General features: G+C 42.1%; 2 protein-coding genes across 3 annotated transcripts in view; one reads left to right on the top strand and one right to left on the bottom strand.

The window, feature by feature from the left end:
• The window catches only part of jarid2b (jumonji and AT-rich interaction domain containing 2b), a 97,130-nt gene extending 86,551 nt beyond the window's left edge, over window positions 1-10,579 (top strand). The window contains exons 7-18 of one of the 2 annotated variants that reach the window (XM_026299686.2): window positions 742-2,212; window positions 3,275-3,819; window positions 6,259-6,351; window positions 6,575-6,693; window positions 6,922-6,992; window positions 7,125-7,239; window positions 7,375-7,480; window positions 7,667-7,849; window positions 8,697-8,827; window positions 9,134-9,320; window positions 9,859-9,966; window positions 10,151-10,579. In XM_026299686.2, the coding sequence (XP_026155471.1) occupies window positions 742-2,212; window positions 3,275-3,819; window positions 6,259-6,351; window positions 6,575-6,693; window positions 6,922-6,992; window positions 7,125-7,239; window positions 7,375-7,480; window positions 7,667-7,849; window positions 8,697-8,827; window positions 9,134-9,320; window positions 9,859-9,966; window positions 10,151-10,378 (3,357 nt within the window). In that variant the 3' untranslated portion in view covers window positions 10,379-10,579. Of the gene's footprint in view, window positions 1-741; window positions 2,213-3,274; window positions 3,883-6,258; window positions 6,352-6,574; window positions 6,694-6,921; window positions 6,993-7,124; window positions 7,240-7,374; window positions 7,481-7,666; window positions 7,850-8,696; window positions 8,828-9,133; window positions 9,321-9,858; window positions 9,967-10,150 lie in introns of both variants that reach the window. The other variant, XM_026299685.2, reaches the window with a different exon arrangement.
• Window positions 10,580-11,307: 728 nt separating this feature from the next.
• On the bottom strand, window positions 11,308-23,036 carry dtnbp1b (dystrobrevin binding protein 1b). The gene is made up of 4 exons (XM_026299687.2): window positions 22,962-23,036; window positions 19,403-19,570; window positions 15,808-15,951; window positions 11,308-15,279 (listed from the first exon to the last, which is right to left on the bottom strand). Exons 1-4 carry the CDS (start codon window positions 23,008-23,010, stop codon window positions 14,954-14,956), a joined length of 687 nt encoding a protein of 228 aa, XP_026155472.1. The 5' UTR covers window positions 23,011-23,036; the 3' UTR covers window positions 11,308-14,953.
• Window positions 23,037-25,615: the final 2,579 nt, after the last annotated feature.

Below are 25,615 nucleotides of genomic sequence, written 5' to 3'. Positions count from 1 at the left end.
GTTCCAAACCTCTGATCTACAGCTGGGGGCCTCAAAGACTTCACACACATTCATGTTCACATACGCACTCTATTCGCCTCACATGCACCCACATACACACACGGAGGACCTTTATTCATAGCAACTGAATTATAGCATTTAAGGAAACCCATAGCAAATAAAAGGCTGTTTTTATGTGCTTGGATGGGATTTTATTCCATGCCATTGACCCCACCTCTTACCTCATACTCTCCAGCCATCTGCTAGCAGAAATCATGCAGCCATCCCGTCTTTCCATCTCACATCGTCCATCTCTCTTTTTTTCCCCTACTCATCCTGTTTTCATTTGCACCTTTTTCTAAATCTCAGCCTTTGTGTAGTGTATATATAGTTGTCTAGTTCATAACATTGAACAGTGTTTGAAAGTATAGAAATTTAGACACTTGATTGGTTCCTTAATAAATATTATAGGATTCTACAAATACCACAGGCTTTTTGTCTGTTCAGCCAGAATCTTAATGTTTGGCCCCTTCATTGTGGGCTGCAGGTGGGTTCAGTCCCTTGCATGTGTCCTTTACTTTGATTGTAGAAGATTATCTGAGTGTGGGTATATTTTAGGAAATACATCACCTTTCTTTCTGGCAAAATTAATGGTATTTCTGTTACTCTGAGCACATGATTGATCCACAGAAGTGTGAATTAATTCCTTATTTTGTTCACTAATGTGTTCATTCTGTCTCTCACTCTTTCTGTGGGTCTTAGGTCTCTAAAGTGAATGGGCTGACGCGAGCGGGCTCGGCACAAGCTGTCGGTTCTGCCAAAAAGAGCCGTGACTTCCGACTGCCGTCCAAAACTGTGAAGAAGTACACAGCCACCGTGTCCAAGGGCCACGTCACCTACACCAAAGCCAAACAGAAAGAACTGGGCAAGAAAACCAAACTCAGCAGCAACAACAAACACAACAGCAGCGCCTCGGCACCATCGTCAGCGAACAATCACAATCAGCACAGCCAGCCAGCAGCCAGCAATGGGCTGGCCAACTCAGGAAAAGCAGCGGCACCAGCCCACCACAGCAATGCAAAAACCCGCAAACAGGTGCTACTATCCAATGGGCTGCACAATGTGGCTGCCAGCGCCCGCCTCAATGGCCGGCTAAATGGACAGAGGCACAACACCGTGGCCAAGGAGGATGGGCAGAAACGGTGGCAGCAGGGCCAGGGAGAGTGCCCAGGTCGAGAGGGACTGCGTAATTCGAAGCGGCGTTTGGAGGTGGTGCTGAACTCAGTGGGGACAGGGGTTGTTGAGCAGAAATCCAAAACCACTGGTACTGATGCCAAGAAGGCCCGGGTTCAACCCACACCTTTGGAAACACGCAGCAGCAGCAAAAAGGTGGCCAATCAAGAGAAAGCTGCCACACAAATCACCACCCCCACCACTCCAGTTTCTAATGGACACGAATCAGAAACACCCCATTCTCCCAAACAAACTCCTCCTGTTACCCCACTTTCTCCTCCTACTCCCTCTAATCAACAGACCCCACCTCCTTCTACACCAGCAGCCAATACGGAGCCGGTGAACCAGCGACCCAAGCGGGCATCGGCCGGCAAGCTGATGTTGATACGACAAGCACAGCAGCAGCAGAGCAGGTCTCACGGTCGGAGCGCCTCCTCTTCCTCCCCTTCATCAGGCCAGAATCACCCACAGAACCCCAGTCGTGCCAGCACTACCTCAGACTCCCAACAAACCTCTGTGTCCTCCTCCTCCTCCTCCACCACCTCATCTGTGCTTACTTCTACCAACAACCCTGGACAGCTCAAACCAGCAGCATTGCGGGCCGCTGACCGTGACAAGGAGTGGGAGCGTGAGAAAGAAATGACACGCCAGAAGGAACGTGAGCAGGAGAAGGAGTGGGAACGCCAGCGGAGCAGGCCAGAGGGCTGGGCAGCGCTGGGTGAAGTCCCTGTCTTCCGGCCAGTGCCACGAGAATTCCAGGACCCCCTTGTGTACTTGGATGCAGTGAGGGAACAGGCTGAGGCAGCTGGCATGTGTCGTGTGGTCCCGCCCCCAGACTGGCGGCCAGAGTGCAAGCTGAGCGAGGAGATGCGTTTTGTTACACAGGTGCAGAGGGTCCACATGCTGGGTCGACGCTGGGGTCCCAACGTGCAGAGACTGGCCTGCATCCGCAAGCACCTCAAATCTCAGGGCATTACCATGGATGAGCCACCTGTCATTGGTAAGAGCCCAACAGAACAGACAGCCCACATATGTACATGCACATGTACACAAGGCACTTCAGACAACAAAACATCTTCCCAGAATTGACTGAATTAACTAAGCAGCAAAGCGCAGGTTTCTGCCTCAAAGGGCCAGACCTGTCAATTCAATGGAAACGAATTAAACCCACATACCCAATTCCAAACTGTGGCCTCTTCTCAGCATGGCCTAAACTCGTAGTTGTTTCTTTTTCACAGCTTTTATTGGATGTAAATATAAGAGAGTGATAAACTAGATACAGTTCATTAAAAGCACTATTACAAAATATAACGTCTATGATGACAAAAGCAGCCAGTAAGCCAGTGTCGCTAAAATTGCTGTTTCCGTTGATATCAGTGTTGCTCTGAAGGCGTCGGCACCGTTCTGCCTGATTTTATCTTCCTTTTTATGGACGACAATAACAATGTGGAACTACTCAGTGAGGGGCCTGACAGGCCACAAAAACAATATTTTCCCCAGATGGCCCTGTCACCTTCCATCTCTCACCGTGACATCAGTTTTTTTATGAGCATTTAAACAGACCCGGTTCAGACAGAAAGTGTATATACGGGTTTACTGTACTGTATGTGTACATGCATGCAGATATGTGGTTAATGAATTGTAATTGTTTTACACTAGTTGGTGTTGTACATCCTCTGTGTTTGTAGCTTTTGTGTACAGCTGTGCGTGGATTAGCCCTGTGTGAGTACTGCTATGCAGCTGTTAGCCAGACAGACCTGGCAACCGGAGGCCCACAGTGGAGTAGCTTCAGTGAGCCAGGACACCCTGGTTCCAAATGACTTCCGTTATTGTGCCCAGCAGATCAGTTCGGCATTAATAGTAATTTGTGTCTCAATTTGGCGCAGGGATGGTTCAGATCATTTTGAACAGTGATAGCTCAATTGGCCATTTCAAATAAAATGAACTGGACTTGAGGAAATGACATGTTTGTTTAAAGCTGATTTTAGACAAGTGAAAAGAGGGAACTTGTCTATGTGCAGCTTCTCTGAATTAAAACTCTCTGTCTTTGTGCTCCACACAGGTGGCTGTGAAGTGGACCTGTCACGTTTTTTCCAGCTCATAAATGATATGGGCGGCATGCAGCAGGTGATGGACCTGAAGAAGTGGACCAAGCTGGCCGACCTTCTGCGCATCCCTAAGTCAGCACAGGACCGGCTGGCCAAGCTGCAGGAGGCTTACCTCCAGTACATCCTCTCCTATGATTCGCTCAGCGCAGAGGAACGTCTCCGACTACAGGCTGAGGTGCTGCAAGAGAAAAAGAACCTGGAGTCGCGGTGGGGCCCTCTGGAGGGTCTCTCGGACTGCTCGGCGCCCAGTGCTCTGGTCCTGCCACGCTATGAGCCCAAGAATGGGCTAGTAGGAGGGATAGTGGGAGGGGCAACAGGACACCATCGCACCAATGGAGTTTATCACCGTCTGAAGGAGCTGGAGGCTCAGGACAAAGCGGGCCGGCGCCGGCTCTTCACTCAGGAAAAACAAGGCAAAGAGGACAGACAGCATGGAGCAGAGCAGCAGGAGGAGGAGGACAGGGGTGTTCTCAGTGACCAGCACAAATGTATTTACAAGGTGAGGATGGAGAAGACATTTGCTGTTTATGCAACACATTTGAAGCATACAGACCAGACGCATGTAAGTGTATCTTTTGTTATTCTTCTCTGTCTAAAAGAATTTTAATGATCTTCACTAAGTCTTTAAGCTCTGTTAACAAGCGTTCGCTCTATATTACTCATCACCCTAATACGACGGCTTCATCTAATTTGAATTTTAAAACTTCTGCTGAGGAAAGAAAATGTGATCTGTCATATTTAGCCGTAGCTGCTTTTAGCCTGTGTCTTTAGATGCCTTGTTGATATGATAAATGCCAGTGTGACTGAAAAACTTGTGCAGCTTCTTGTCACCACCTGAGCAGTAAGTTAAGGCCTCAGCTAGATGTCTGCCATTTTGCTTCTATCTGAATCATCTAATGTCACAGCTGAGCTTTAGTTTACGCCCTCCACACAATCACCACACTAAAATTGGACTGTTTTTGAAGTTGAGCTGAGTTGCTACATCACTGTAAATTTGTCTTAGGGCCAGTGTTACTGTGGTGCAAAGTTCTTTATGCATTTTGAAATGTTTATTCTGTGTTCTTGGTAACTTTATCATGCTGTTAACTGTTGTAGTTTCATAAACACAAGAGGTCTGCACACCAGTTTGTATGTAGCAGGACTTGCAAATGTGCCACGGAGCTCCACTGAAAAACCTGGTTTTTGGTGTGAAAGTGAGGGACAGAAGTTTCTGTAATTTGCACGTCATGTGGTTTTGTTACATTTTTCTGTGCAGCTTTGTGGTAAGGTAGTTAGTAATGGTCGGTGTGTGTGTGTGTGTGTGTGTCTGTGTGTGTGTCTGTGTGCATGCACGCACTCTTGCACATGATGTAGCTGTATTCCTACTTCCCCAGTCTGCTGGCAGCTGTGTTGATTCTGGCTGGCTGAAATGTAGGTCAGAGTGAAGGCAGCCCCCAAACCAGCCCTTCCCTTCATCACCATTCAGACCCCGCCTTCTCTAGCTCTCTCCACCCTTCAGCTTCTGTAATCCAGCCATCACTCCATGGCTCGTCTCCATCAGCCCATGTCCTCACTCATAGCCATTCCCCCATATCTCCAAACCTCTGGCTGGCCCACTCTTTGTCTGCAGACCCACTCCCCCTGTGCATTAGCCTGTTGCCAAACCCCCTGCCAAGCCCCTCTTTGTCCATACATGTATGCAAAGGCCACAGGTAATTGCTCTTTGTGTAAATGCATGCAGCACAATATGTGAGTTAAAGGTCTGCCATATAACCTGTATACACAAAATATTTAGACTGTGCACGGTGAAGCAGTAATGAGTTCTGTAATGAAGAAAACCTCCTTTCTGAGTTGGTTCTCTCTCTCTCACATTTATTGTCACACTCTCCTAAATCCTCCACCTGTTTTAAATCTGGATTCCATTAAAGCCCCCCTCCCCACGCCACCCCACCCCCTCTCCTTCAGTAACCAATCGCCTGTATATGACCTCCATCTATAAAGAACTGAGATGCTGTCAGCAGACTTGACCCTGCTCAGTCCATAGACCTATGAGTTATAGAAGTGTTATTCAGTGTAGTGACATGAGAATGGCTGTCACTGTCCTGACAAGAGACGCTTGTGTAAATATAACCCATCACTCTTCTCCATAGCTGAGATCTGTGTGCCTTTTTCATCAGGAGTGGCCCCCGAGAAGAGGTTCTGTTTCACTTTTTCTGTCCAGAGAACAAAGTGCATGTCAAGGGTATAATTATGTCTAATTACCCCTGGAAAGGCCTTGATAAGTGCTGCTACTGACTGGTCGAAAGACAGCTTGTCTGTGCTTATAGGGTCACAACTATATTATAATATGTATTATTTAACTGTATTATTTTACAACTCTGTAGCTATTGTAAGAATGATAACAGTATATGATAAAGGCAGTCATTTTCAGAAAACATTTGGATTCCCTAGAAGAAAAAAAAAAAAAGGACTGTGAGACAGTGAGGGTAAGGAATCTGCAAGGTCATCTCTCAGCAGGGTCTTTGCATCTCCAACCCTGGAGCCGGGAGATTTATGGTCACTTTCAAAGCTGCTCTATAGGAGAACTGTCCATGGGAGAGAGGGTCAAGTCCAGGGGAAGTGTATCTGGGGCGTTTAAAAGAAGCAGAAAGCTGGAGGCTTAAAGAGACACATGAAAACACACAGTTTGCATTTGTGCACATGCATTCTTTTGACCTTAATAATTTGCCTTTGACTGTTTGCTTTATGTAAACATGCGGTGAGAAAGAATACATACTTGGTTATTTGGTTAATGATGTCCAGTAATATTGTTTTTGCTAATTTTTTATTTATACCCCACTCCAGGATTACATTCCCTATAGCTGCTTTTCCGTGAGCCAAGACCATAAATATGTGGAGCGAAGTCTGGAGTTTTTTCTTGTTCCCCTCAGAGACTCATGATGTTTGACGTCTGTTGCAGGGGAAATCGGTGTCTTTGACTAACTTCTTCAGGATAGCCCGGAACATCATGACTATGTGCTTTAACAAGGAACCAGGGGCTGCTGAGGTTGAGGTTGGCATGCTAAAGTTTTTAATAAACAGCTTGTACTGAATGTAAACCGCACTGTCTAAAAGAGTTTCTCTTAGAATTTATAACATTTGTTATTGCCACTTTAAACACTAGAGCTGTTAAATATTAATGTAAAGCCTTAGCTATGAGAAGATGAGGCAGATGAGGCATACCTGTACCCTGCTCCATGCTTTTTCCCATAGCTTTACTTTTTTTTTTGTTGCAGCAAGAGTACTGGAGGATTGTGGAACAGCAAGACTGCCATGTGGCAGTGCATTGTGGCAAGGTGGACACCAGTACACATGGAAGTGGTTTCCCCACAGGAAAGTCAGAGCCATTTTCAAAGTAAGTCGCTCACACACATTGTACCACACTTTGTCTGGACAGATTCCTGTCCTGTGTTCCAGACTCCAGTCTCTGTATGAATCTCGGCTGGTGAATCTGGGCCAGGGAGCTTTAAGAGAAACCCTTTAGAGTGATCACAGAGGCGCCCTGTAGTGGTTGTCTATTCTTTGGTGTCTTTGGTTAAAAAGAAATGGATAAATGACCATTTCTCTCTCCTTTTTACCTCAGACATGGATGGAACCTCACTGTCCTCCCTAATAACTCTGGATCCATTCTGAGGCATCTAGGTGCTGTGCCTGGTAAGAACAAAGACACAGTATACACACGTAAATGATGTTCAGAAGAAACTCTTCAGATTCTATGCAGTCCATAGTGCAGTCTCTATAACCTATGCTCTTGTTTCTCTCCCTAAAAACCCTCTGTCTCCCCAGGGGTGACAATTCCCTGGCTAAACATTGGCATGGTCTTTTCTACCTCATGCTGGTCTCGAGACCAAAATCGCCTTCCATATATTGATTACTTACACACTGGTGCTGATTGCATTTGGTAAGTACGCACTGGGCTCTGTCCTCACCATTAGTGGTTATTTTGTGCATCTGGAAGGAAAACCAACAACAAATGCACTTGACTAAATGAACCTGCAGTCGTGTGCTGATCTGTTTGTGTGTCTTCCTCCTACAGGTATTCTATCCCTGCTGAGGAGAAGTCTAAGCTGGACAAGGTGGTCCATACACTGCTTCAGGCCAATGGCACCGCAGGACTAGAAATGTTAGAGAAGAACATCATGGTGAGTGTGTTGTCTGCGGTTATGGAAATTATATTTTTCTCGTTTGTTCTGTATTGCTCACGTGTTAAAGCTGTCAGTATTTTCAGCATTTGTCCTCATACTTTCTGGGGTTACTTCATTAGCAACGATATACTGTTACATAAATGACACATTTTCATTCTCTCCCTCTTCTCCTTGATATTCCAGATCTCTCCAGAAGTGCTGTGCCGTGAGGGCATCAAGGTTTACCGTACGGTCCAGCGGAGCGGCCAGTTTGTGGTTTGCTTCCCCGGTGCCTTTGTCTCTAAAGTGTGCTGTGGCTACAGCGTGTCAGAGACGGTGTACTTTGCCACACCGCACTGGATGAACCTGGGATACCAGGCTGCAAAGGTAAGCATATGAATCACAGTGGGCAGAGAGGTTCCAAGGGCCAATATGTGCCTGTTTGTGTTTGTGGACAACAAAATGTGCAATAAGGGATGAAAATATTTTCTATAAATATGAAATATAAAATAAAAATGTCTCTTTGCAATGGCTATTACAGGTTTTATGTGGCAGCTATTTGTTTTATTTTGCTCCTGCTAGGTAATTCCTCACAACACTGGCCCCCTGTGGACAGAGGTAGTTAAAGCTCTGATTTATGTACAGCTGATTGAAACCAAAATGGATAAATCAACTCAGAACCTAGAAGTTGATTCTTTAATCAGCCAGCATGGTGAACTTTGGTTATTTGCAGCTATAAGTCTCACAGTGACATGTATTTAGGTTTTTTATGTAGTAATGAGCAAACAATAGAACCAGTGGTCCTCATTACAGCTATAATAGAAGAAAATGCTCCTTACTGTCATTCTGGGCATTATGGTGATGGAAGTACATACTATATACCTTTAGCAATACCATCATATTCATAGCCACAGCAAAGATTGCTCTCAGGGGTAATATGACATTCATACAATGTGCTATAGTGTGGTGCACCGCCTGAAAGATTTTCACCCAAATGAACAGATTTTTCACTAAAGAATGAGAACAAGAAATATTGATCTGAGTGTGTAGAGGCTGTGGCTGCACTGCACAGTTTCATTCTTACACATGCTTTACTTTTTTTTTTACTTTGTTAAATATATATATATATATATATTTTAATTTCAAGACTTTAAAAATCATTCATTTAACTATAACCAACAATAACCTTTTTATAATATAATAAGAATCAAAATTTGTAATTATTTTTGCACAGGACCTCAAATGCCGTCATATAGCCAAACCCTTCTCCATGGAGAAGCTACTGTACCAGATCGCTACAGCAGAGTCCAAGAGGGACAATGGCCTTCTCCTCACCACCATCTCCGCCCTTCTCAAAGACCTCAGGTAGGATGGAGCATAATACATAATACTTCCACGTTTAATCTGCAAGTGAAGATCATTTCCACTGAATTTTGATTAGTTGCAGAGGAAAGCAATCCAATACTGACATTTGATCCATCTGTATCTGGTGAATTGATGTTTTCTATTCCTCCTGTTCTTTTTATTAGTTAAAGTCCCACTCTGCATTTTCCCAGTGCAATAAAAAAACATCCAGCCTCATGTTCCATGATAGTTTGTGCCCAGTGTTTACACAATAGCAGCAAAGGTTCTCTGGGTCTAACTTAATGAGCACTTTTCTTTATCCAATAGGAACATAGAGATGCGCCAACGACAGGAACTTTACAAGGCAGGTTTGCTTTCCTCTGCCCGCTACGGCACCCACGACAGCAGCCTTGGGCCCGGTGAGGGACGCAAGAAGCCACGTGGGAAATGGCTAGCTCTGGAGTCCTCAGAAAGACGCTGCCAGATCTGTCAACACCTATGCTACCTGTCCATGGTGAGAGCAAGAAGCACAGGAGTTTAGCACACAATGGTTACAAGATATAGTGATTTATTTTCTAAATCTAGTACCATTTTAGTATTTTGATTTCTATACATAACAAACATGGTCTAATTTTATCAACCAAGGACTTAAAGAAAGTTTAAAGTCATAAATATTTATTTGCAAATCATCTATCATGCAAGAGTGGCTATAATTTAATATTCTGCCCAGCAATAACATACAACTTATTCACTGTACTTACTGGTTGCTACTGGCTATACATAGTTATATTCCTGTTCACTTGCACATTAGCAAGACTGTATTTTCTTGGGCTTTTTACAGGTCAGTATTTCAAAAGTATCTAAACAAAAGGATGTAAAATAAATAACATATTACAACAGTTGGTACCAAAACAGATGCCATAATATCGTTACAAACTCACTAACTTGCCACTGGCATAAAACAGTAGGAGCAGGAGAGAAAGTACTGTGGTTTCCCACCACAGTATCTCAGTGGTAAGAGCATACTGAGAGCCTGGTTTCTGTTTGTGCAGGTGGTTCAGGAGACTGACAATGTGGTCTTCTGTCTGGAGTGTGCCCTGCGCTATGTGGAGAAGCACAAGTCCTGCAGAGGCCTTAAGATGATGTACCGATACGATGAGGTGAGCTGCTGCTGTCTGCTTCTGCTGCGGTTCAGTTCTCTCTCTGTCCAGATGGGGGAGACATCAGCTAGTTTTACTTTGCTGCAGGGAGCCAGTTATTCACCATGACAGTGCTTTCTTGTCAGTGCTGCAGGTGATGTATCATGTTTTAATGTGTCTTTTTTGTTTGTGTTCCCCCAATTAGGAGCAAATCAACAGTTTAGTGAACCAGGTGTGTGGCCGGGCCATGTTAAAGAACAGTGGTGGAGGGGGAGTTGTTGTCGTCAGTGGAGGAGGGGGGGACCCCTGCCATGGCTTAAGCCCCGCCAAAGCGTCGCCCGCCAAGCGAGGGCCCAGGAAGCGCGCCACAGTGGAGGTGTCTCTGGCACGCCTGTCCTCCAGCCACATGCCCAAGGCCGCAGCTGTGTCGTGAGAGGAGGGGGGGGGGGACGCCTTGACATTGTCACCCTGTGCGCTGTGCCCATGTCCCACTCCACCCCTCCCTTAACCCTCCTCAACTCCCTTTTTTTATAGGCCAGATCACTATCAATTCATCCTCCACCACCCAATGTTTCAGATAGTTTTTGAGCTTTGAAAATCCCTTACCAGACCTCTGTACCAGACCCCCCCCCCCTACAAAAAATATTCACCTCCCTCCTTAGTATGTCAGGCTGGTTTGTAAAAAAGAAAAGAAAAAAAAAGAAAAGATGTCTTTTTTGCACTATCCATTCATCTATTAACTACCTTCAGGGTCATGCAGGAGGCAGGGGGCTTGCTGGAGCCAATCCCAGCCCACACATAGAGACCGTCACATTCACACTAGTTACTCTAACTCCAACCTGCATGCGTTTTGGACTGTGGGAGGAAGCCAGAGTTCCTGGAGGAAACCCACACACAGAAAGGCCCCAGGCTCGAACGGGATTCGAATCTGGAACCCTCCTGCTGTGAGGCAACAGTAATATCCACCACATCGCCTGGCTTTTTTGCACTAGTGTGAATTAGTTTTTGTTCTGGCTGATTTTAGACCTCCCCCGCCCCCCCCCCCCTTTACAAGCATTAAGTGTAATGTTCACAAGAAGACCTGTTACAACCTTCACCCCCACCCTCCCCTTACTGGAAACAGGTTACAATTGTTACCTTTTTCATCACTCCTTCCTGCCCTGCTCTCGCCCCTGCAATTGAATCCACTGAACCCCATCCCTTCTCATCACTCGTCCCCAACTGTGAACATGGGACGACTGAAAAGGCGGCCTTCCCCCCCCCCCCTCCCCACTTTTCTGCAATGTTAATGACATCAAGTAGTTACCCAAAGTTTCTCTCTGTCCTTGGTTTGAGGAAGAAGAGCCCTTTTTTTTTTATTGATTTATGCATTCTTAATGCAGCTCCTGCATTTTTTTTTTTCTAAAGGGGGGGTTGGCAACGTGAGGTAAAAACTTGAAAGACGATGTTGGTTTGTTGCTGGTTGGCTATATTTTTTCAAGCTCTATTTTAAATCTTAGCTTTCTTTTTTCTAGGTTTATTGCAAGAAGTTTTCTGTGTATTTGATTTTTTTTTTTTTTTTTTTTTTGTCATTGTGGCGGATGTTTGTTGGCGGATGTGAGAGGGGGGCAGAGCTACAGCTGCTTGACCTGTGAAAGGTCACACCGCTCACCTGACTTCCTGGTAGTATGGAGGGATTCCTCCTTCGCTAGCAAGTGAAAAACCGTGCCTGATTCTTAGCGAGGAGATCCATTTACTTGGTGCTGTTGGTTATAATTACTGTATAACAACACAAATTTAAAATCTGGGGGTCAGTGCCTGCCAACGGTGAGTTCATGCACCCCCCAACCCCACAGGGCAGAAAGGCTTTCAGGCTTTTCTGGTTCTAGATGTGCAATCGTGTTAACATTCCATTTTTCCAGTCCTCTTGTTTCATCTGTTCCAGTAAACATTAATTATTATATATTATTATTATTATTATTATTATTTTGTGTTTTTTTACTTTTGTTGATCTGATGTGTTATCTCAAGTAGAGCCACTAGTCAAAGAGTGTAAAATGTGAAATATCAAATTCAATTTTTCTCTTTTGTTCGTTTTTTTTTTGGCTTTTGCATTTTTTTCCCTTTTCCAGATATAAGTCTTTTTTTTTTTTTTTAGAGAGGAAAAAGTCCAACACAAACAAAACTTTTTTTGTACATAATACTGTAAATTTCTTTAAATAATTGAGCCTTTTTCTGGGGTTAAGGAAGAGAAAGGAAGGAAGGAATAGAGGAGAGATGTTTCAGTGGAGAGTGCTTGATGAAGAAAAAGCCTTACATTTCCCCTTTCTTCATCCGTGTGAGTTTGATGCTTACAGGGTTGCTCTGGTAAACGTGTATAAAAATTTTTAAGTGCTGCTTATATCACTAAGAAAGAAGATATTGAGTAGCCAATGACTGCCCCCTCCCCCGACCTAGTTTTGTTTGTTTAGCTTTACTTTTTTAAAGAAAAGGGAAAAAAAGATATGTTCACAAAAAAAAAAAAAGGGTTTTTACATTTTCATTACTGAAAATTCAACAAAAATGTAGTAGCTACTCATGTTGCACTGAGCTTGCCAGTGGTGACTGTCAAGGAAAATCCTATAATCCAGTTTGTTGGTTGTTGTCCCTCGCAGAAGACTGAACTGTTTTAGGATTATTTAATGAAATACCAAGTTGGGTGTTTTCAACATAAAAAAAAAGTGGTTGTCAAGTTTTTATGGCCTTACAATATATTTTATTCTGATGGGATTTTTGTTTGTTTTTCAGTTCTTTTTTTTTTGTTTTTCTTCCATTTTCTACGGTATAAACTACTTGCTCACAGTGGGGTCTCTGGTGACTTAATTTATTAGTGCCGCATCTCGGCCTTTCCCTCCACTTGGAAAGAGTCTCATGTTGGTTATATTGACTGTTTTTTACTTTTGCAGTTTGTACTTAAGGTTTAATAAAAACTTACTGACAATTCACTGTCATTTCTTTCCAACTTGCTTGTCTCTTTGTGTGCAGAATTTTTGTGACAGACAAAATTGTTTTAGATTTTAGAATCTAGACAATAGCTAACACTTTCTTTCCAGGTCTACAGGGATTTAAGGGCAAAGCTGCAGTCTAACATCAGCACTTAGCAGAACAATATTAAACATTTACACAGCGTTTTAAAAATCACACTTATGTGTTAACGTAAAAGCGCACTAGCATCTTAGTTGCTATGTGGAGTAACCCCAAACAGCAAAGTTAACAGAAGTGATTACAAATTTAAGAAAGCAAGAGCTTAACTTTACAATGTTGTAACATGAAAAGGGTCTATTACTAGTTTGACTTGATTTTAAATTGATTGAATAAATTGATTTTCTGCTATTTAGATGGTGCATTGTTTTTTTGCAATTGGTTTGGGATAGAGCTGACAATTTGTAGAGGCGTTTTAAACTTGAGAAAAAAAAGATGCAGATAGATGCAAACAGGCTTCAGGTGTGGGATACTAGAAACTAGGTCACAGAATTTATCATATACTGTTCATGCAAACTGCTGGGGGGAGAGGGGAGGGCTGGGGCGACCCTGCATTTCTTTGTAATCCAGCTTAAAGTGCCCTGTATTGACTGTCATGTATCCACAGCAGCTATGGTCTAGTCACAGTGAACCAGCACATCCACCGTCAACCTTGAAATACCATTTACTCTGTAACTCTAGTATTGCTTTTCCTTTAGTTTAAGAAATAATGTAATTTAGAATAATGAATGGGACATGGTAAAATATTTTCCATCAAAAGAAAACCCCTGTATTCAGAACTGCGTTCCACTTCCTGCAAAATACACTGCACATTCCCTCACTGCGTCAGCTTTCCATTGGTAAAGAACTCAGGCACGACTGTAAATCAAGACTGAACACACAGGGACCGTTAACATGCCCAAACCCTAAATCCAGCTCACATTTCATTCTTTTAACTTCTTCCTGAAATGCTTAGATGAGAATTAAACAAAACTGGGGGACATTTATTACCAACAAGTCAAACTGTAGGCATGAGGGGGGGGGAGTGAGTAACTGTCACATTACACAAATGTCAACATTTCTGTAAAAATAAAAAAAAAATCTTAACTAAAGTTAAACCTGGGGTGGTGTCCAGTGCATAGCACAACATCCACATCGGGATTTGGTCCTCATTCAAAAGGAGAAGTTTACCCTATTATTAAGGAATGGCAAAGGGTGACTCTCCTGTGTTTGTTGGTTAAATGACTATTATCCTGGTACCTGAACTACACACTCAGCTGTACACTACTATGTGGTATATAACCCACTGCCAGATGACTGCCAGTTGTTATTCCATTTGTATTGAAACCAATGGCACCAAAACATGATCTAATTGGCTGTTTACATTTAAAATATATCTAATGCAACAAGCTTTGGGGATTCAGCTTTTTGATAATGTCATGAGAAAAACATCCATGTGTCCCCTGCAGGTCATTTGTCATGTGCCACATTCAGCACAACCAGGGCATTTTTTTTCTGGAAAATAAGTTCCTTAAGTACTTTCGAAGTATTCACCATTGTGTAATTATATCATGCACAAGTTTTACCAGCACATCATAATGCAGAATGGTTACAATCTGTCAGTCCAGTAAATGCTAAAGTTTTAGTATGGAGCATCACAGGACACAACCTCAAAGGACCTATGGATGTTTGAGTGTAGGCCTCTCCTGATCTCAACATGCACAGATGCATAAGTAGAATATTTAGCATACTCTGAATAATGTTACACTATTAATGTGCATGTTAAGTCACTCACCGCTTTTGTGCCTAAGGGAAATCAAAACAATTTTATAGAAATCAATTAGAATTGAAAGCTGTTTTTTTTGGTGTTTTTCTTAAGGCAAGGTCATGTGGCAGTTAGTGCAACCTCATTCATTTTTTTTTTTCATGCCTCACTCTTCAATATGAAAAGAATTTGAGAAGGAAGCCAATATTGTGATGTATGATTTGGCAGCTCTGTATGTTTGTGTTTAAATCCAGTCCAGCTCTCCTCAAACCTTTGGGCTGTTCTCACAGTCTTTGTTGCTCTGGTCCTCCTGGTCCACCCTGTCCACCAATGCTGTATCGGGGTGCACATCCTCTTCATCAAGGGTCACCACCACTGGGGGCCGTCTTCTCTGTCCTCCTCCTCCAACACCACCCCCTGCTTGTTCAGTCTCCTCTTCCTCGTCTTCATCCTCATCCTCCTCCCCGGCCTCTGTGTCCTGGCTGGCTGAGTCAGTGCAGGTGGATGAAAGGGAAGAAAGCTTGTGTCGTAGCTCAGCCTGGGTGGGGACCTGGAGGCTGATCTCTGTGGTGAAGGACTCAACATCAGGAGCTGAGAAATTAAACAGATATGATTTGTTGGTAGATAAATGTATAAATAATACAGCTGTCATCCCACCAGATCAACGGTTTGTACCAGTCTGTGGGGAACTAAACTCCTTTTTCTTAAAAAGCCCAAATTATTCTATATTATTAATTTGTTTTCTCAGGCCAACGGCTGAAAATAAAAGCACAGCCATTTGGATCTCTGGTCAAGTTTTTAAAAATAATTCACGTTTTAAATTAAATTTGCTACAATTCTGGCCAAGCTCTGTTCCCTTCAGAGGAGAGATTAACTTGCATCAAATTATTTTTAGACAAAGACAAGCTGTCAGTTAGATGCTGTGACTTGTTCACTGTGAGAAGCTTCCCAGATGTGAACAGATGGTGCTGGTGCATCATGTCAATCAATCTTGTCACATATTTGAGCTTCAGCATGTCCATTGATAAGATATAAAAAATTGTTTTAGTTCAAACAGATAGAATAATAATCTAATTATTTTTGTACTTTTATTGTTCTCTTGTGTGTTTGCTCACCTACCTGTCACAGGTGAAGCAGCACTATTGTCCTCTCCCCCAGAGTGTAGAAACACATCCAGGGCCTCGTGGTCTGACATGTCCATCAGATCCATCTGCTCCAGCATGTCCACGTTTACCTCCATGGATGACATGCTTCCTATTGGTTCTGGGTACATGGGACAACAAGATATTAGCCACACACAAACCTGAAGCAGCAGGAAGGGGTTGAGTCCAGAAAGGTGCTTTGGACTTTTTTTTTTTTTTTGGTTCCAAAATTTGCCAAGCAGAAGCAAATGGGCACATTCAAGCTGGATGACATTTGAAATGGGTAAGCTGGTTTAAATGGAGCACTTTCTTTACCTAACAGCATTACCACAATTAATGAATTGTGTAGGAAGTTGGATGTGAAGGCATCAAGCAACACCTACAATATTACTAAAGAATGGGTTCACTTTTCCTCAAGTTTATTTTAATACTCACATGCCTTTATGTACATTGAAAGAGTATTTGTCCCTGTTGACCTTCTTCCCATTCACAGTGTCCATGGGAAAATCCCCAGTGTAAGAGGTCCTAACTGTGCACAAAAAAAGTCTTAAAGTTGCAATGTGGGAAATGTGAAATATTTAGCAGCATCTGGTGGTGGGATTGCAGAATACAACCATCACCTTTAAAACAAAATGTGATTATCTGTCTAGAACTGGTGTTTGGTTTGGCTGCTCTGGGCTCACCCCTGTTTTAACTCCAGATTGCCCTGAATATTACACCTTTATCTGAGGACTGTGAGGCCTGTGGACTTTCTCTCCCATCAATCAAACTTAAATTACATTGGGAAGAGATATTTTCACAGCCTGTCTGAAGAGGAAAAAACACTTCAATTTTAACAATATTGCTTTCAATGCACATATGCATGCATGTGACCATTATCATAACACAGACATGCACCTGTCCTTTAAGTGAATGGATTGTAGTGAGTCGAAGCAAAGAGCGTCTCCAAAGAGAATTCAAATCTGCACATCTGTTTTTACCCATTGAAATAATGGCATAACCTTTAAGACGTTAGTTATGCTAACCCTGAGGGCACTCGTTGTATTTACGGCTGGGCTTTTCTAAATACCCCTCAAAATTCTCTTAATCACCCAAGAAACAAATGTTTGACCTGGCACATACTGCAATGACCTGGTACCCTGTTCATTGGAGCTACATAGAGTCAGATCTGAAAGTGGACTCCATTCACAATCAACAACAATACAATACACAAAACAGCTCAGAACCACACAGGCTAAAAAAATAGATCAACTTCATTTCACAGTTGTATTGTGGTTGATTCTACATTGTCCACATCATTTTCCTGGTATTGAGAAAATATAGTCAAGTCTTGGTGTTGAATCAACTCTGTTAACCAGTGGCTTATGTTGCCCAGTATACACCAGATAAAACATTATCTACTACACTCCTGGATTCACCACCTCTGTTCGTCATGCTGCATGCGTCACAAACAGCCAGTCAGTGTGCTGTAGGGATGGCGGGCACAAGAGAAGAAAGGGACATGATTGGTCAGTGCACAGCAGTGAGAAAAGATGCCATTGGCTACCGTACCTCAAGGAAATGAGGAGAGCATAGGAGGGCGGCACAGGGAGGGAGAGCAGAATAAGTATCGAAAGAGTGAAAAAAGAGAAAGAAGGGGGATATTATTTCCATTGAGAGAGAGCCCAAAAATTAGTAACACAAAAAAAAAAAAAAAAAAAAAAAAAATCATCACACACACTAACTCAGGAGACATAAATGACAACATTTTCAGATGCCTCAACTTTGCCAGTTCATCTGAATGTTCATCAGCATCTACCAATTTTACATACATAAATCATTCAAATGCATAAAAAAAAAGAATGAATAAAATGCATATACACTAAGAAATGGAGATGCTGGTTATTAAACTTACACACGTATACAGTCACTCCTGCACACACATCATTAGCCTTCTCTGTGGAAGAACATCTTAGAGGAACTTGGGCCTAATGCCTAGTAATGACTTCTCAGTACGCAGCCTTTTCTCATGTTTATTTCCATATCTCACCTGGCACCTATGCTGGTACCAAATCACAGCATCGATTCCGCCACATAAACATACTTTCACTCATGGAACAGTGTTTCCACCACGTGAACACAAATAAACCAATGTGCATGTGCATGCATGCACATACACAGACTTGAAATTGCATATGACTTGTTCCTGAAAGCACTGCATTGAGAACATCATCTCCACATGACTGCCTCTAACATGTTCTTCTTTTAGCCCCACTGTGACCTAGCCTAAAATGGCCCCCTGTTTGGAAGGACTGTTTTTGCCTGCAGTGAGATTGTGGGGAGCAAAAGTGTGTGTGAGAATGTGTATAAGACCCTTGAGACTGGCTTTTGGTGGCTCAGGGGCTTGAGACATTCCTAGCTCTTTTTTTTGTTTCCTTGCCACTGTCCTTTTAGTCCATTCTTTGTATTTCTCTTCCATATTTCCCAGTGTCCCCAGCTGTATCCTTGCCTCTGTGTGGTGTATCAGGCTGTAGAGATTTTTAGCTGTGGAGGATAATGAGGTTGCTGGAAGAATGAGTCACAGTGTGCTGCGCTCATTTTCAGATGTCTTTCACTATAATAATGATGTAAGCTTCCTCTGTAACTGATTACAAACACTCAGAGCAATTACTACAGGATGACTCAAATTCATCTGTTGTGGATTTTTGTCTAGCAGCCCACGTTTGCCTCTGTACTGTGAAGCACACCAATTGAAGTGTGAAGTCTAAACGTAAACATCTCCACTGTCTTCCATGAATGAATGGACAACACACGATTCAGACTAGTCTCTGGATAATGAGCTGTGTATATTTCTCTTTATGCGCCCCCCTCCCTTGATGTCATGAAGTTTCATTATGAAAAACACTGCACTGAAAAAAGGCAGTTTGAGTGACAAAGATAAGTCTCATATACTCGCCCACCCTTAAGTCTCTTCCTTTTCGCTCCATCCCTCCAACTCTTAACTACTGCTCCACACTCCTCTCTAATAAGCCCTTTCCAGAGGATTAAAGGATGAGGATGGGTGAGTAAAAGAAGAAGAAAAATCACATTAAATATGCTGGGCCAGCATGAATTGTGCCAACCACACCGAGGTGACTGTCCTGCCTCTGTGTGAGTCCAGTACATCTTTCTCTGTGGAGTTATGTGTCATACAGCCTGTCATTTCCACACAGACCTTTACCAGTGCTGCACAGGGTAAACTGCAGCAAATGTCTACTACAGCCTCAGTGGAAGACTACATTTATATGGCACAATGGCATTTTTCAAAATAACAGCTCTACTTGTGTGTTTTCTGGCACGAGAGCAGAGCCTCATTGCAGGAAGCTATTATGGCTCAATCTTGTGATATGTAGTGTAAAGGTTTTAGTTGACACTATCAGGACTCTAGGATGAATTTGTCTGAATGCAGGATGGCTTTGCATTCACCCTTGAATGCAACCTCAACCTCAACTGCACATTTTCCTTTTTTCTTCTGCAAGCATAAGACTGCAGGAAATATCATTAAAGAGCATGATCTCTGAACAACTCCTGACCCCACTGCTCCTCCTCCTCACCTCTCCTCTCAGCGATCTGCAGGTATCCAGTAGATAAGTACTGCTCCATGTCTTGCTGGAAGGCCTCCTCAAAGAACTTCTGCCTTTCTTTCAGCTTGACCTGGGGGGGTGGCACTGCCCCTTGTTCTGCCCCAAGGGCTCTCTGTGGGTGCTCTGCATCCAGCTCCGCTAGAAACACAAGATGAGAAAGTTTTTAAAGCCAAACTGTGGCCAATAAGTGATTTTTACAAGACAAAGGAAAATCCTAATATTTATCACAATGTACCAGTAGCACAAGTACAAAGTAGTCATAAAGTCAGTAACCTGACTTTCCCATTAATCTGTAATATTTACCTACATTTTACTAACAGCCACAATTAGCTTGTGACCATACCAGACAGAGTAATGCTGTAGCAGCAAAACTACTAAAGTGAGTAAATTCAAATAAAACTCAAACTGCCAAACAAAAAATAAAATGAGGGAAAAAACAGAACACAATCTGATAAATTTGAAATCAAGTCTCCAATAAATTCATAGTCATGTCATGTTTTATTTACCAAACCTAATTTTCTACAAATTTCTTTTTACAACCAAAGCACTGGTTCTGTTAAATGTAATTCAATCTGAAACTAATGACTTCTACATCAGGTAGGAGAAAGCAAACTCATCGTCCACAGGATCGAATCAGCCGACTAAAACGACAACGTTGAGCTCAGTGCGTTAGAATCTACTGCTGCTGTCTATGAAGACAATGGACTGCTATGTTTGTTTATTCTTTTTAGAATGTAAAGATCAGGTCACTCAGCTGGAGTTTGACCTACAGTAGGGGTTAAGGTTTGATGCCAAATGTTTGGTTTTGAGATAGTAAATGGCTCTGAAAAGCATCCATTGGTAGCATATAAAAATAAGGGTTAAATATGTTAAGAACTGTGATTCTTAGATGTAACTGGCCCTGAGAAAGTATTTACTGGACTCTGATTGGTCCAGGCAGGAGTCTCAGGCAGACTCTGGACTAAACAGCATCCGTGGCCCGGTCTGAGACATTTGGGCAGTGTGTGGACAGCATGGCCCGCAGATACAGAAACACTTTCTGTTTTTGTGTGTTTTTGTGTGTGTGTGTGTGTGTGTGTGTGTGTGTGTGTGTGGGCACAGGCTGCAGCCTGGAGTGTCAGATGGGCTGTTGCTTTACTTCATGTCCCTCTCGTGTCCTTCTGATAGATGACAGCATTATATAAGACAACTCGCGGACATTAACTACTGTGACAAGAGCTAGGCCACTACATATAAAATGATAATCTTTGACCCTGGTTTAATAGGGAGCAGAAAAAAAACAGAAACAATTTAGAGAACAGTAAAAAAACCCCAATTTAAATTTACTTCAGTTCATTTTCTCTTGACAAAATTAATCAAGAATCATACATATTCTGTTCCACTGTTCAAAGTTTGTTGAAATAATGACTTCTAGCTTTTGAAACAGAGATGTAAAACTAGTAAATTTGCAGCAATTTAGATAACTAAGGTATTCTTTGATATCCAGTTTGACATATTTATCATTGCCTAGGCAGAAGTAAATGCAGCACAAGAAACAGTGGATGGAAACTAGAACATGGTGCAAACTCAAACTTTATACTCAAGTAGCTGAACAAGTAATAGGCCAAAAGTGATAAAAGAATATTTTATCATATAAAAAAAAATATGTAGAAGGTATCGGCTGAACCAATTAAATGTAGTCTTTCATGATGCCAATACAGACTCTAAAGCGTAAAGTCAGTAAAAATAATGGTATAGTATGCTCTGCAGAGCTACCAAGACAGAATCAAAGATGTACACAGACTGAAAGGATAGGTGTGATTACCTCCTTACAACCACTTGCATTTACATCCCAGGATACACTGTACTGCCTGTCTTCCACAGCTCTGCACCATTCTCTGCCTCTCCTTCATGTACACCAGCCCCCCCACCCCAAAATCAATACACTGCTTGAGGAGTGTTAACTCTACTGCAGGATCAGGGAGTGGGAACCCGCACACAGACCAGAGTGCTGATATAACAGGCTGGGTCCTAAAAGGGTTTGCTAGCAGATGGACACGAACACACGTACACACACACGTGTGCACGCACACACACACACACAGAAGGCAACAATGAGGTCCCACCAGAGCTCACTCCTGATAAACATCACACCAACAGCCCTTGGAGACCTGGGAAAGAAAAGCTCTTTCATTCCTCACTCACTCCAATTTATCTCCTTTATCTGACGACCAGTGTTTTTCTCCCCCATCTTTCCTGCGTGACTCTGTCCTCCTCTCTTTGTTGGGTGGTGTGTGTGCTCTATTAGATTTGGGGCCTCGGGGAAGCTTTGTTCAGATTGTCTAGCTTTGTGTGGGGTTAGCAACAGGGGACAGAGGGAGTAAGGGAGAAAGAGGGCAGTGCACCTAGTTATGATTAGGGATTGCGGACAGACAGCATTAACCACAGATTCTTTGTATCTAATCTAATTCTCAACCTATTATTAGCCTGCTCCATCTATTTATTTAGACCTTCCTCTGAATGTATGTGCCTGTCTGCCAAGTTCTATGTTCAAACCAATGTTTCCTTTAACTATTAAATCTATATACATACAAACAGCTTAGAGATTTGCTGAGAAAGTCAAATGGTTGAAAACATGGTATGAAAAAAAATGATTTTGAATATATCCCAAATGTTACATCATTATAAAACTAAAAAGCTTTTTAACCTAAGCAAGACATTAAGCATAGGTAGGGATGGTTTATATCAGTATTCCTCTCAAATACACAGATCAGTGTCAGTTTCTCCATTTAATGATGAGCTTTATTATCTTTCCAGCTTCTTCAGTGCATTAAACCACCTGTCGTATAAATTTCTTATTATGCTATGTCTTTTCTTACTAATCTCCATCCCTCTTCCTGCTTCCTTCTCTTGGTCTTTTCTTCATCATCATCATCATAATCCACCAGACAACCGTATCCTGCTGTGCACGTTACTGTAGCTACAGGACCTATTTTTAGCTCTTGCTCATATTTATCCTGCAGGATTAGGTTTGTGCTGATGACTTTAGTGTAGAAGCACAAGTCATTAAGTCAAACGAATTCGACCCTTACAGGCTGTGCTGCAGATGCTGTTTTCTACAGCTTCATAGGCATAATTCAAGATTCACATAACAAGCTGTAAAGGCACTACACTAATACACAAATGCTCACACAAAACACTATTATGCTCTCGTATGACATGATTCATATGTACATGTGCTCACACAGACACACACGGTGATGATTCATAAGAACAAAGAAGCAACTGCATCATGTTAGTCACAGTAGATGATGTCAAATAGCATAACATTATTTTATCAGATTAGAAAAACATGACTTTTAATGTCACTCAGTAGCTGCAAGCATCTAAAATTGAACCATTCATGTGCATATTTCATGAGAAGAAGACAAAATGTAAGTATGAAGATCACAAAATCTCTAGCAACCCATTTCCTTTCATAATGTTTCTGAACAATGAACTGAAAACCTTATTCAAGAAGAAAAAGTGTTAAATAAATCTGGTGTACTACCTGAGTTTGCACTTGCTGTGTTACTTGTTGCATCTGTTCGAGAAAACATAGTGCGGAGGGGAAAAAAAAAAAAAAAAAAAAAAACTGATGCTATCCCCTCACGCAAGCGGTTTCTCTTCCTCAGAAGCTCTGCAGGCGACAGTGTAAAATGTAAGCTCTATATCCAGTGTGCGAACTTAAAACCCAGGGAAATAAAAAGAGCATAAATAACATCAATCTTGTTGCTCAGCTTCTTCAGAATTGTGCAGCTGGATCAACACAAAAGGGAACTTTTAATGTAATTACTCTCATATCTGTATTTGTTGGTAAAGAAGGTTCTGGTATATGCTCTACAAATGCAGGAAGCAGAACCCACAGGGTGTGGGCATATGTGACAGTGCATGTGTGTTTGCTTGCTTTTTGTGGATTGTGTGGCTGATCGTGCACTTGTGTGTGCATTTTTATACACCCCTTTCATTTTCAGACATAAACACAGAGAAAACCATTTACCTGCTAACGAACATCGACCTTTACTTTCCTAGGATTTTTGCATGTATTGTATTTACATGTGTGACTTTGTGCCTGTGGGAAGACTAAAGCAGAACTGTGAATGTTCTTTTACATACAGCATGTAAATGTGTCCATATATAGAAGCACAGAGATCTAACCGGAAAGAACTACATATAGCTAAAAAATGAGAAAGGAAACATGCCATCCTGTGCAATTCAAGTCTTTAGGATTCTACTCAAGCTTTAGATTTGACTAAATAGAGTCATTTTCTCACAGATTGGCTCATCGGGAGAATATGCATATCATAGTGTGAAGTGTTTCTCTAACAAGCTTGGTCACCGCATCTTTTCTGTGCAGGCAATGCTAATTTGGGTTTACTTGCAACAGGAACAAATTTTATTTCAAGGACATTTGAGGCTCTCTTTCAACAGGAAGCACTAATCTTAATTAGGGCTCTTTCAGAGTTTTGTTTGTAGTAGGATTCCCTAGGTATAAAGAAAATTGCATTTAGAGCATTGACAGGCTGTTTAAGTGACTGTAAATGAGTAACACTAACAGCTGCCTTTTCAAATGGAAATATATCTCTTTAGAAGTCATCAGCAGCCAATTCAAGTCACTACAGAGCTGGTCCACAGTCATTTACACTGTGTAGTGTACTTCACATTTCAGGTGCAGTGCTAATGGAGAGAAGGTGATGTTTGAAGCCTTGATGCACAAATGGATAGTTGAACGGATAAAAGCATCAGTGGGACTTAGTGATCAGTTTGCCTTTAAAGCCTGACAAATGTTTGGGACTAGAGCCAGTGAATGCAGACAGTGTTAGACATACAATGGTCCTGTGAGGCTGTTTGTGTATGCAGATCGAAAGACAGAGCAGTACAGAAAGTGAGAGCAAGTGGAACAGCCTGTGAGATACAGGGACATGTAAACGTTATGTTCTTATGTCAGGGCCTGAAAACTGCTCACTATTTCAATTATTTTTCACTCTCTGAACACACACCGTCTCTGGCATTGTCCAGGCATAAACAAAACTTAAATATTCTTTTTTTCCTATTTTGATTAATACATAAATAACCCTTTCATGATCTCATTATAGCCGTTTCACACACTTTACATCATACTGACTCACCACACAGATCAAACGATCAATATCTGATATAAAATCCCCCTTGTTGTACCCGTCACTTTAAATTAGCTGTCTGGTCTCAGATGGATTTGTTTCTGTTTGCTTATAAAGGCCTAATATTTCATTCTAAGACAGCAGTGCACAGCCTGACAGTGTAGACAGCCACTGCTTCTTCTTAAGCCCTGCTCACTCAGCCGTGGTATTTTTAGATTCTGTCCGCCTCTCGACATCTCTCCAGTGCTCAGGTTTCCGCCAAAGGCAGCCCCCATGCTGTAAATAACACACAGCCACTAACAACCACTTCTTTCTATTTCACACACCGTCACAATTACCTGCATATTAAGTGTCAAACACACAGAAACTGTATATTCCAGATAGACTGAATAAACTCTTCTGTGTGTATAAGAAAAACATATCTAAGCAAGCATCAGTGACCAAGCACATTACACACAAAGCCAAATGAGTCATTACTGCTGTTGAAGTTTTACTTTACAGTGCATTCTCTGTATTATATAGTATCCCAGAGTATTATCTTGTCATCACTTTGGCTGCTGAAAGTCTGAGTCATTTTGTTAGAATCAGTAAATGTGAATATAGCTGTTCATACACACGTGAACAGACACACACACTGGCCTTATGATCAATTCACACCTCTGCAATCTTCAAACAAATCATTGTCTTGCACTGTGGCACACAAATACGCGCGCCGGTATGGACAGGCTGTACCACATGCACTTACATGCACCAGCTGGAAGACCATGTTCTGACATTCTTACTGTGTCTTCTGGATTAATATAGCTCAAAAAAGAGAAACTCATCAAGTTATTGTGTGTATTAGCTGCCATGCCAATTGCTAGCACACTATAAATCTAGTTTAAACTCCCACCACATCCAGCATTTCAGTGCTAATGTTTGGGGACTTTTGCTTTGAACATCTTAGATTTAAACTGCAACTACAGTTATTTGTCTTTTTGCTGAATAAGGTGACATTTTTAAAATCCAAATCTATTAGAAGCTTTTTTCCTCTGTATTGAGACAT

This window comes from Mastacembelus armatus, chromosome 11 (assembly GCF_900324485.2).
Source record: "Mastacembelus armatus chromosome 11, fMasArm1.2, whole genome shotgun sequence".
NCBI classification, from domain to species: domain Eukaryota; kingdom Metazoa; phylum Chordata; class Actinopteri; order Synbranchiformes; family Mastacembelidae; genus Mastacembelus; species Mastacembelus armatus.
The sequence above is the reverse complement of the archived record's forward strand: the minus strand, read 5'-3'. Positions and strand labels throughout refer to the sequence as shown.

Bases quoted from the DNA above. Each gene is read 5' to 3' on its own strand.
- dtnbp1b (XM_026299687.2), bottom strand. From the start codon at position 23,010: ATGTTTTCTCGAACAGATGCAACAAGTAACACAGCAAGTGCAAACTCA. The intron at 15,952-19,402 runs GTGAGGAGGAGG...CCATGTACCCAG, and splicing joins GCAGATCGCTGAGAGGAGAG to AACCAATAGGAAGCATGTCA. The intron at 15,280-15,807 runs GTAGGTGAGCAA...TTAATTTCTCAG, and splicing joins TGCTGCTTCACCTGTGACAG to CTCCTGATGTTGAGTCCTTC.